General features: G+C 32.0%; 1 protein-coding gene and 1 pseudogene across 8 annotated transcripts in view; one reads left to right on the top strand and one right to left on the bottom strand.

Annotated features, from left to right (window-relative positions):
- The window catches only part of TUT4 (terminal uridylyl transferase 4), a 103,349-nt gene that overhangs the window by 50,727 nt on the left and 39,824 nt on the right, over positions 1–12,798 (top strand). For all 8 annotated transcript variants that reach the window (XM_025051918.1, XM_025051917.1, XM_025051916.1 and 5 more), the window contains exons 6-12: positions 3,449–3,626; positions 5,018–5,106; positions 6,247–6,298; positions 9,003–9,072; positions 10,457–10,583; positions 11,524–11,643; positions 11,760–11,972. In XM_025051918.1, the coding sequence (XP_024907686.1) occupies positions 3,449–3,626; positions 5,018–5,106; positions 6,247–6,298; positions 9,003–9,072; positions 10,457–10,583; positions 11,524–11,643; positions 11,760–11,972 (849 nt within the window). The remainder of the gene's footprint in view (positions 1–3,448; positions 3,627–5,017; positions 5,107–6,246; positions 6,299–9,002; positions 9,073–10,456; positions 10,584–11,523; positions 11,644–11,759; positions 11,973–12,798) is intronic.
- On the bottom strand, positions 4,405–4,526 carry LOC112485935 (annotated as a pseudogene).

Below are 12,798 nucleotides of genomic sequence, written 5' to 3'. Positions count from 1 at the left end.
TCCCTACTGAATGTTCTTTATACCCTTGTTAAGTCATTTTGCCATATGTATGAACATCTATTTCTTGGCTCTCTATTTTCTTCCATTGGCCTATTCATCTGTCTTTATGCCAATACCATACTGTTTTGGTTACTGTGGCTTTGTAGTAAGTTTTGAAATCAGGAAATGTGATTTCTCTAACTGTGTTCTTCTTTTTCAAGATAGTTTTAGCTATTTTGGGTCCCTTGAGATTCCATGTGAATTTTAGGATCAGTTTTTCTGTTTCTGGAAAAAGAAAAATCAATGGCATTTTGATAAGAATTGCATTGAATCTGTAGATCGCTTTGGGTAGTATTGACATCTTAGCAATATTAAGTCTGCCAGTCCATGAACATGGGATGTCTTTTTAGTCATTTCTTTAAGCAGTGTTTTGTTGTTTTCAGTGTATAAGCTGTTCATCTCCTTGGTTAAGTCCTAAGTATTTTATCCTTTTTGATTCTGTTTAAATGGGATTGCTTTCCTAATTTCCTTTTCAGATTGTTCATTGCTAGTATATAGAAATCAACTGATTTTTGTGTGTTGATTTGTATCCTGCTACTTTGCTGAATTTGTTCATTAATTCGCACAGCTCTTTTGTGGAATATTTTTGTTTTTCTATATTAGATTATGTTATCTATGAATAGAGATAATTTTGTTTCTCTCTTTCCAGTTTGGTTGAGGGGTGTGTGTGTGTGTGTGTGTGTGTGTGTGCGCGCGCGCGCGTGTGTGTGTGTGTGTATTTTTTTTTTTTTTCTTCCTTGCTTGATTCCTCTGACTAGAACTTCCAATAATATTTTGAATGGAAGTGGTGAAGACAGGCATTCTTACTTGTTTCTGATCTTAGAGAAAAAGCTCTGTCTTTCACTGTTGAGTGTGATATTAGCTGTAGGTTTTTGCTATGTGGTCTTTATGTTAGTTTCATTTTATTCCTAGTTTGTTGAGTGTTTTTGCCACAAAAGGGTGTTGAATTTTGTCAAATCTTTTTTCTGCATTAATAAAGATGATCATGTCATTTTTTCCTTTTCATTTTTCTAAAGTAGTCTGTTACATTGGATTGTTGTATGTTGAACCATTTTTAGATTTCAGGAATAAGTTGCACTTGGTTATGGTGTATAATCCTTGTAATATTCTGCTGAATTTGGTTTGTTAGTATTTTGTTGAGTATTTATGGTAAGTTTTTAAATAGGAGAATAACTGGTAGAATTATGGGGAATGGGATGAGGGACCAAAGACTGAAAATGGGAGACTAAGGAGGCTTCTGCCTCTTGGGCAAATTTTCCTAGCCTAAACTAATTCTTTCCAGAATTTACTTCCTCTCAGTAGAAGGTACCACCATGTACCCAATTGCCTAGGACAAGTACCTTTGAGTTATCTTTGATTCATCTCTTTCATACCCTATATTCAAACCATTAGCAAATTCTATAGAATTTACTTTCAAAATATATTATGTATTCCAAATTTAGTCATTTTTAACACACCTCTTTCTGCTTTAGTCTAAAGCTACCACTGTCTCTCACTTGGACTGTTTCCAGTTTACATCTCTTCCTGTCCCCTACAGTGTATTCTTTATTCAGCAGCTAGAATTGTTCTTTTAAAGTATGTCATATCATGTTACTTCCTGTTCATAGCCCTTATCAAGTTTCATGAGGTCATAGAATACTTGGCTTTTAGTTAACTTTTCTACCTCATTGTCTTCCATAGTCACCCTTTTGTTACTCAGCTCCAGACACGTTGATCTCTTCAAATAACATTAGGTACTTTCTTGCTGCCAAGTCTTTGCATTTACTGTTCTCTTTGTCTGAAATGCTCTTCCTCCAGAAATTTAAATGCCTATCTCCCTTACTTCCTTCAGGTCTCTGCTTAAATATTACCTGTTCAGAATGGCCTTTTTTGTCCACTCTGTTTTAAAATAACACCCCCTTCCCCTCAGTCTATAGCCTCTTACCCTGCTTTATTTTTCTTCATAGTACTACCTGATTTGATTGTTTGTATTTATGTGTGTGTATGTGTGTGTGTGTGTGTGTGTGTGTGTGTATGTATGTATGTATGTATGTATCTGTCTGTCTATCTATCTAATCTGTTGTCTCTTACATAAGGACAGAAGATTGATCATATTTATGACAGAGGATATATGAGGCTATCAGGAGGATATGAGGATGGTCAATGATAGTAGGATATCAATGAGCGTTTGATGGAACAGTATCCTAAAGGAAGCAGGATAGGCTTTTTAATAACGTTGGTAGAGGAGTGTGTTCATTGATTGTCTTTTATCTTCTTATTAACTATGACAATTTAGAAATATAATTTCAAAGCATTTTGTGGTACTTCTATGTATATGGAAACATAATTTCAAAGCATTTTGTGGTACTTATATGTATATAAAGATGATTTTGTTACATGTTAATTTTGTATCATTTTTCATTAAATTTGTTGCTATTAATACCTTGGACGAATCCTAAAAAAAAATAGTCCTGAAAATTTAGATGCTTATCTAAGACTTACATTATAATTCAAATTGCAGAACTGTTCATAGAAACTTATAAAAATGAGGTTGTCTTACCATCTTTGTTTGATTCTTCTATACCTCAGATAAACTATGTTAAGGCTAAATATGGTAACAATGAATAAAATTATGAATAGACCTATGTCTTTGTTTAACTATATTGGAAGGGGGGAAGATAACAAAATACTTTTGATTATTAGATTTGTTGGGAGCTCCATGTCTCATAAGAGCTTGTTTCTTGACTGAAATGTGATAATAAAAAATTCCTTTGTTATATTTATGTAGTTTTTTTCAGTTAGCATGTATTTTTTTAAAACCAGAATAGTAAATTAATTTTAAGAAATCATTGTGCATATATAATATAGTCTTTCTTTAGCTCCTTGGTTTAAAATGGCTTTCAAACTTTTAACAGAACAGACAGTTTTGAACATTCTCCCTAGTGTTGGATAAAATAACACAGAAACCAATTGTAAATCGCAGGCAGTATATCAAAGTGGTGATAGTGTCTAGGATATTTTCCTGTGACCGTTTAATCTGATACTGTATATGGAATCATAGACAATTCAAGGCCTTTGCTACATCTAAGAAAATCTCTCTTTGCTACAACGAAATTATCAGCTAAGTGTTGTACTGGTATCCTGGCTTTGATGTAACATTTCAGAATTTATGCAGACAGTAAAGTAGAACAAGTTTTATTTTTTAATATTAATAACGACTTCCCTCATAATACCTCTCATTCTTCCAGTTCTGCTTCACAAAGGCAGGGATCTCTGTTTCTTGTTCACTTCCATATCCTAAGTGTCTTAAATCTGGCACATAGAAGGTGTATATTTGTTGAGTTAATATATTTCTGTCTTTTTCTTCTAAATATAAAGACATTAAAATAGAAATCTTTTTTTATGTTGTTGTTGAATGTTACACTAACAGGAAAAACAGGAAGAAAGTGAGCTTCGTTCTCTGCCACCTCCTTCCCCTGCACACTTGGCTGCTTTAAGTGTTGCAGTTATTGAATTAGCAAAAGAACAAGGAATAACAGATGATGACCTCAGAGTCCGACAGGAAATTGTAGAGGAAATGTCAAAGGTTATAACAACATTTTTACCAGGTACACATTTTATGCTTAATTTTTAAAATCAAACAACTCTTCCTCTTGATTCCTCTTGAACTTAGGGTAAATTTCATAATGTTTTCCTTTTTTTCTCCATCTTAAAAGTAGTAATTGTTTTATACATGACTTTTTTTTAGGGGGGAAATATTTCAGAAAAGTGAAATGGAGAATTATGGCATAGCATAATAAGATTTATTTCTTAACCGCCAAAGGGATTTAATAAATTAATAGTTAATAAATTAATAAATTAATAGTTTCATAAAGAGCCACTGTGAGATTTATGAGAATATAAAATTGAAATTTAAAAATAAAAATTTAAAAATGGAAAATATTTTCATTACATTTTAATTACTCATTATTTCTATAATGTGGTTTTCTTTCTAAAATACATTGAATTTCTAAAATTTCTAAAATACATTGAATAGTAATTCAAATTATATATAGAAATAACTTACTGTTATTATAAGAGTAGAAATGAAATTTTTTATGATTTTAAGGACTTGAATGATTTTCACACATTTTTGTGAACTTGAAAACTAGACTTTGTATATACAATTGAGTATGAACTTATACTTTCTGAGAAACTAAACCTGTCTGATCAGACCCAATCATGTTATTTTTCAGCTTTACCCTCTGGTGAAATCCTTTTAAAATTTCTTATTATGATTTTTGAAATGACATATTTGATAGTCCAAGAAAGTTGTAGGTGGTATGTTATTGTTTCTATTAAATTTGTTCAATAAACTCTTTTAAAAACAAACAAACAAAAAAAAACTGCCTACAGCACCTGGTCTTCCAAGGTGGTCTCCCATCCAAGTACTACTAACCAGGTACAACCTTGCTTAGCTTCCGAGATCAGATGAGATTGGACATCTTCAAGGTGGCATGGCCGTAGATTCTGTTCAGTAAACTCTTGAAAGCCACAGAGTTTTTTGGTTTTAGGTTTACACTATCAATTGACTTAGCTTCACTTCATATTTTTAAGGAGCATTGGCATTAAATATCTTTGAACATTTCCCCATTCAAAGTACTGTCTCTTAAATAATTGTACATATCTATATATAAATAAATGTAGTTTGTGGCATTAGCTGTAGCTAGGTTCATTTTTTACTGTTACATATTAAATGTTAAATATACTTCTAGTCATTGCTAAATGAACTATTACTAATATTTTGTTTAAACAGAACTTTATGAGAATTTCTCTTCTCTGTTCCTGAATTCCATAACTGAGAAATATTTCTATTATTTTGTAGGTCACTTAGAAAGAATGTCATTCTATTAGAATTGGAAGACATAGAATTGAAATATATGCAGTTTTCCTACCATTGTTTTTTATTTAAAGTTCCCATATTTGCATGCTATTTCATTCTTTGATTTTTTTTTTCCAGAGTGTTCACTTAGGTTGTATGGTTCGTCGCTGACTAAGTTTGCTCTGAAGTGTAGTGATGTTAATATAGATATAAAATTTCCTCCCAAGGTAAGTAATTAGAGAATGGCTTTTTCTATGTGGTTCTTAACTAGTACTTGGTATTTTTTATTGATTATCTTTTTAGAGAAGGTCCAAAGGACAACAAAACTCTAGCTTATAGAAATTACCATCATGATTACACAGTGCTTTTGGAAACTACTATTAGGTGACAGACATAGGTGGAATAAAAGAAATAAGGGACAGGAAAAAAGGAAACAGAAGGCAGTCATTAAGAAAAGGAAAATGCTTATATTTGAGCATGTTGAACAGTTATTGCTTATGGTAAGTAGTATAGGAAGTGGAAAGAACTTTGAAATTGAACATCAGTGTTCAAATCTTGGCTGCAGTGAGCAAGTTACTTATCTGACCTTTCTGAGCCTCCATTTCCTAATTTTCAAAACCGGGATAATAAGTTTTATATTAAATGAGATTATATATATACCAGATCTTTTTGTATAGTACCTGGTACATTATGAATACTTTAATAAGTAGTAGCTAGTGCCATTAGCAAAAGTATAATATTGTTTAGCATTGCTGACATTGCTTATTTATTGACACATCAGACATTTAAAATCAGACATTTTTTGTCTTTTTGATTTTTTGCATAAGTTTATGCTCAAGGAGGTTTGATTTGGGTCAAAATTTAATGTTTTTAATTTCTAGTTTGATACAGTCATTTACTTACACTTTAATGTGTGATTATTAAATACTTTCAAATAGCAGCAAAGTACATATTAAACTAACCATTTGACAAGGTTGTTATTTAAAGTAATATTTTAATCTAAGCCTTTTGGCCATGCTGGCAGAGATCACTGTCCTTTAAATTTTTTATCTTAACAACTTCTCTTTAACAGTCATTTGATAAACTGTTTTTTTTCCATTTGTTTTGCTGTGAAATCCAGAATCTTTTCTCACTCTAAGAACTCATTAATTCAAGGAGTGTTGCTGGAATAATAGCACTACGTGACTTATTAGATTTTACTTCCATGAATGAGATTTGTTAACATAAAAGTAAAACCATTCTGTTTCCATTATTTTAAAAGAGGGAACATGATTTTATTTAAATGTTTAAAGAAATTGGATTCTCTTTAAGCTTCTGTACCTTGAACTTTGAAATTAGTGTATTGATTTAATTTGAAACTCTTTTAGATGAATCATCCAGATCTTCTTATACAAGTGCTTGGGATTTTAAAAAAAAGTGGTGAGTTTCTTTTTAAATATGTTTTTCTAAAAAAAAAATTATATAATGGTACATGGGTTGTGTTTTTATATATGGCTAACCAAGTTAAACTAAAACTCCAAGCATGTGTGTGTGTGTGTGTGTGTGTTTTTTTTCATTTTTTAAAAAAAAAAAAAGGAATGAATAATAAAAAGGTCATTTTGGTAAAAGAACAAGCCATTATGTAGAGCTTGTACAATTTTAAGAATCAGAGAGAAGGACCAGAATTAGATAGAATTCTATAACTTGTCTCTAGAAAATTATTTTTTAAAAATTATTTTTATTTTATTTTTAAAAAACTCTTAGCATATTTGAGTCATTGTATCACATAGAGATATATACGTATATACGTATTTGTTTAATAGATGTACTAGAAAATTTACAAGTCGGTTAGATGAAAAGTATCATATTTAAAATTGATATGTAGAATCTACTGCCTTTTGGGTAATTTAGAAATATTAGCTTTGAATATTATGAGTATTTCTTGTATATAAGAAGGCAGAAAACTTATAATCATTGGGATGTCATTAATGAAGGAAGATTTAGGGAGAGACTTGGGAGGAAAAATGTGTGCATGCATTGAGTAAATATATTTTATTAATTGAATTTAATAATTTGTGTTACATCAACCAAATTATATTTAGTAAGCTTTACATATGTGCTTCATCAGTCTGGATTTCTTTTGATGTAAGAAGGACATTCATATAAGTGAAAATATTTTTAAAATCAAAAAATTTAAAAATTACAACTGTCCCAAACCAGGTCCCAGGTCATGTAGTACGGTCTAGAATATTATTTTCTTGGTTTTTATTTACTGCTATTCTTGTTACAAAGTAAATGCTTAAGAGCTCAGGATCTGGAGCCAGACTTTTCAGGCTCAAATTTTAGTTCTGCCATTTATTGGTTGTATGTTCTTTGAAAAATTATTTAATGTCCTTGCTTCAGTTTTTTTGTCTATAAAATGGCAGTAATATATTATCTTTTTGATGAGAAGGTTGTGAGGATGAAATGAATTAAGCCATAGGTTAGAAAAGTGCTTGGTTTATAATAACTTCTTATTAAATTCTTGCTTCTGCAAACTAATCAAAAACAGACTCACAAATATAGTGGACAGTTTGGTGACAGACAGAGGAGAGGGGATTTGAGGGGCTGGGAGAATGGGGTGAAGGATTATAGAAGTACAAATTAGTAGTCGATAGTTGGGCATGAGGATGGGAGCATGGCACAGGGAATGCAGTTAGCATTAATATGATGGCTAAGTGGAGGGCCAGGGGAAGGAGAGAGCAATTGGGGGAATCATTTTATGAACAATATAGATGTCTAACTGTTCCGCCCCCCCCAAAAAAAATTTCTGCTTCTGTGATTATTATTATTACTCTTGTTATCTTAAATTTTATGAATTGAAAATACTTGGCAAAAATATGTACAGTTTGACTTAGAAGAGATAGCTTATTGATTTAGCCTTACCCTCTCCTAGGCTCTAATATCAGTTCTAAACTTCCTTTCTCTCTCTGTCTGCCTCATTAGCTCTCTATCAGTTTTGTGTTAGTCATTTTCCTGGGAAATTATTTTTAAAGGATTAATTTGGTCCAGTTTATTTTGTAAAGAGATTTTAATATTGTTTTCTTTCTTAATAAATACTTCGCTCTAATTGTACAAAAAACTCTAAGGCATATTAGAGATAAGAGATAAATACAGAGCTTTTACCTCTTTAGACTCACTGGAGAGTATCAGCCTAGCAGTAATATTTTAAATGTCTTTCCAGTAAAATACATGAATAGATCATCTTAAGTCACATAGAATAGATTTACAAAATTTAGTCTAATTGTAAAATTGCTTATTCCTTCCCTTATGCCCTCATTGTATTCTTTAAAGACCACGATCCTGTCATCTACAGGATTTATTAGTTAATATATTTTTCAAACCCCTAATTGAGCTTTTTGTCTTGTTCATTTTCATATCCACCATGCATAATGTAACTCCTGACATAATAGGTCTTAGGCACATGTTGTTTGAAGAAATTAATAATTCCAACAAGTACTACTGAGACATTTTTTTAAATGTCAGATAAAAAAATGTGAATCCACCTATTTTTATTTAGATTAGATGTTTATGGCATGGGGCCTACCTTAGAGATATAGAGGTGGACTTCAGAGTGGAAGTACGTTTCACCCTCTTGGTCCTTCCTTAGGAGTTTTAATTGGGCAGACTTCATGTGTTTACAGGAAATGGGGCCAGCAGAGATAGCCTTTTACGTGTAAGGATATTTAAAAGAACTAATTTGTCAAAACATTGTAGGTTCTAATTTTGTGACTCCTGTGGAAATAGCCCTCAGAAGTAATTGATGTCCTCTGTTTGCTGTATCTATGGAGGTTTAACAACTTTGACTAGATTATATACTTATGTGGGTATATTCAAACTTTGAGGGATGTTAAAACATATCTTCTTAAGGTGATTATAATTTTCAGACAGTATTTGAGACTGCGATTGTGGTGTGATATGTAGCGAATGGCACCTAGAGGTAAGAGATTGTTAGGTTGCTGCTCATAACGAGAAGAATGGATTATCCCACAGAAGCAATGAGAATGATTTTTAGAAGGAAACTAATGCTTAATGCTTACCTTAGAATAAACATTTTAGAGATATTGATGTTGTTAGCTTATTTTTTTTCTTTTTTCCTTATTAGTGTTATATGTAGATGTGGAATCTGATTTTCATGCTAAAGTTCCTGTTGTGGTGTGCAAAGAACGGAAAAGGTTGGTAACAATGAAGAGAAAATAAAGTTGTTTTTTTTTTTAAAATAGCACCATCCAAAATGCAGTGACCATCTCCCAGTGACAAAATTTTTGTTTTAGATTTCTCCTTGGATTAATATGACTAAGCTAGGTTCTATTTATTAACATAGCCTGCTGAGTAAAAGCATGCGAACAAGAAATAGAACTACCAGTTAAAAATAAAATACTCTGAAGCGGAACTTTTCATTTTTTTTCTCAAGTATTTTTACCCAACAGTATTGAATATTTATTATATGTTAGATACCTCTTTGCTGTAGGGATACAAACATAGATAAGACATAGCCTCTCTTCTCAGGAAGCTTATAGTCTATCAGAATCTAGTTTTTAGTTCACTGAAATTGAAAGTTGTTAAGACTAATCTTTCCTTTGTAGACAGATGTTTATAGAATGGAGAGAGCGAAGTACATTTGAAAAAGGAATCAAATGATCCTATTCGAGATCAGTGTGGGAAACATGGAAACAGTACAGAAATAATAAAGTGTTCTTTTATTGATTATTAACCTGTATATCTTATATTTTAAGATTACTATATTTTCTTATTCAAAGCTAAGAAGATCTATAGAAATTTAGCTCAACTTCCATACTTTCTAAACTAGAGAATTGAGACCTGGAGGACAAATAATGGTTTGTCCAAGTTCACATTATTTGGGGGGAAAATCAGAATTGGAATGAAGGTATTCTGACTTCTAGTATTTTTTCCATCACATCGTGTCAGATTGTGTCTGACAACCTCAGATACATTTTTCTCCCTGCCACCAAAATATCTCTACTACAATTCTGTTACCCCATTTAAAGTAGCTCCTGTTTTCATTTACATTTAAGCATTACTTGTGGGTTATATGTAAATTTTACCTAATCTCTGATCTGAATATTGTATATCAATAAAATCATGAAAGCTGGGATAGGAAAAAATTAGAGTGTAGAAGTACAGCTAATTAGTTCAGAATTTCATTTTTCTGTTTTATCATGTACAAACAAAAAAATGAACTAAGAAGGTATGTTGTACTATTTGATGTTGGCAAGATCAGTGCCTTTTCTCTGTTATAAGTCAAATTTTAGTGAATCATGCTGCTTTTGAAATTAATTTCTCATGAACTTAAATACTAAATGAGGTTGAAATTTATTTTAAAGTACTAGTGAACATTTAAAACATGTTTAACTTACATGGAACTCTAGTAATGGAGCTGACACATAGTTTTCAGTTAGCTCTAAGTTAAAACATTGGTTTTTATTATAGCTTCTTAGGTATCGAAATATGGTGACTGGAAAGGACAGCCACAGGATTTGAAGTATTCTAGTTTTTAAGGTATTAATACAGTAAAATTCATTTATTTCTCCTTCACAGTGGTTTACTTTGTAGAGTGAGTGCAGGAAATGATATGGCATGCCTCACTACTGATTTACTTGCTGCTCTTGGCAAAAAGGAACCTGTCTTTATTCCCTTGGTGTTAGCCTTTCGCTATTGGGCTAAGGTGAGTGGAACAGAAGAAAAAAGTACCCAATCTTTAAGGTAATTCAGGTTTTTTCCTGCAGTAACCTGTATCATAAATCATAATATGTTGGGAGAAAGTAATTATGGTTATCTTTAATAAGGTTAGAGTGGATCTGAAGCAAAGCAGACAGATTTGTGATAAGTTTTGGAGGCAGGACTTGCCAGAGGCATTGGATATGAGAGTTGAAGGGAAGTGAGTGATTGATGACAACATGTAAATTTTTGGAAAATGCAAAGATACCAAGTTCTTAGGGAGATGGTATCCTTAAAATGTAAAATAACCTTAAATTTTCAAATGTAATTTTAATTTGAATTACTAAGAGTTTTTAAAAAGTTGATAAAATGATCTTAAAGTTAGTATGGAAGAATAAATGTTTGAGAATAGCCAGAAGAACTCAGAAAGAGAAGATTAGTTAAGGTTGACCAACTCTACCACTATAAAACTGATTTAGTCAAGTGTGTACCATTGGCATAGGAATAGACAAATAGATCTGTGGAACAGAATAGATAGCCCAGAAATACATAGAAGATTCTTAACATGAGGCAGAAGTAAAAGCAAGATAAGAAAATAATATTTTTAAAAAGTATCCACAGTAAAGGCACTCACTATGTATGATATGATTTCATTTAACTAAAATGTACATGCATCTTTATATGCAATAAAAAAAATGAATAGAAGGATAGCCATCAGTATGTTAATTATTATTTTAAGGTGTTGAGATTTCAAGTCATTCCTTATATTTTATATAAGTATATACTTATATTTAATTATTTTTTATGATGATTTTGGTAGGGGAAAAAAAGTCCCTCCCATATCCACTCTAACCTTACTACAGCTATCCTTCCCACTTTTGTTGTGAGGGGAACAACGAAAATTAAAGAAAGCTAAATGGTGGTACTTTTCCCCCTTCATTTTGCAGTTGTGCTATATTGACTCCCAAACTGATGGTGGAATCCCTTCTTACTGTTTTGCTTTAATGGTGATGTTTTTTCTACAACAAAGAAAACCCCCTCTTCTTCCTTGTTTACTTGGAAGTTGGGTAAGCATGACGTGTATATTTAAGCTAGAATTCTGGTTTGTCTGTTTGTCCATCTTTTTTTTTTTTTTTTTTTAAATAATTTTTACACTACCAATTTGGAATGCCTTTTTATATAGATTGAAGGCTTTGACCCAAAAAGAATGGATGACTTTCAGCTGAAGGGCATAGTAGAAGAGAAGTTTGTGAAGTGGGAATATAATTCAAGTAGTGCAACTGAGAAAAACTCAATTGCTGAGGAAAACAAAGCTAAGGCAGACCAACCAAAAGATGATACCAAGAAGACAGAAACAGACAACCAAAGTAATGCCATGAAGGAAAAACATGGCAAAGTAAGCTTTTTTATCTTTGTTTTTGGCTTTTCTATCTGTAGAATTTGTGATGCTTTCAATTGAAGCTATTTTAATAGTAGAATGACTGACCTTGAGTAAGACTCTTGGCCTCATTTTCCTCATCTGTAAAGTGAGGGGTTGATCTGGTTTAGTTTTTCAGTATGGAGATTCCCTAATTTATCACTCATTTTGGAAGATTTCTAGTGTTTGAATCATGTAAGAGTAATTCTTTGTATCTTTTCATTTAGACAAGGAAAATTTCCTTCAGAAGTTTGCTTGTGACCAAAACTTGAGCACATGGGAATTATATTGCCAGATTGATGGAGAAATAAAGGTCCTGTGCTCCTTTAGGGGATGACTTGTTTATTTAATCATTCAGCATTCATTTATTAAGGACCTGCTAAGTGCCAGCCATTAGCTTGAGTGCTAGAGAACCAAAGTTGAATATCCATGGATTGTGTCCTCCAGAAGCATGTCTTCTGCTTCTGAAGTAGACAGACATAGTACTACAGAAATGTGAACATTACTGAAATCATTGCTCATGTAGTTCCCTGTACATATGTTCCTAATCCATTCAGCTCTCTCACTTTTCTAGACTACTTTCTGTTCTCTCCTCAAACCACCAGTTCTCAGCTGAAGATCTTGCTTATTACTTCACTGAGAAAACTGAAATGATCAAAAAGAAAACTTTTACTTACTCTCACCACCATCTACCACTATCTGCACTCATATATTCTGCCTTGCTGGCTGCTTTCATAAAGGAACTTCCCGTGTTGCTCTCTAAAGTTATTTTCTCCACTTGTTATTCAGTCCCAACTGTTCTTGT

This window comes from Pteropus alecto, unplaced genomic scaffold (genome assembly GCF_000325575.1).
Source record: "Pteropus alecto unplaced genomic scaffold, ASM32557v1 scaffold25, whole genome shotgun sequence".
Classification (NCBI taxonomy): Eukaryota; Metazoa; Chordata; class Mammalia; order Chiroptera; family Pteropodidae; genus Pteropus; species Pteropus alecto.
The sequence above is the reverse complement of the archived record's forward strand: the minus strand, read 5'-3'. Positions and strand labels throughout refer to the sequence as shown.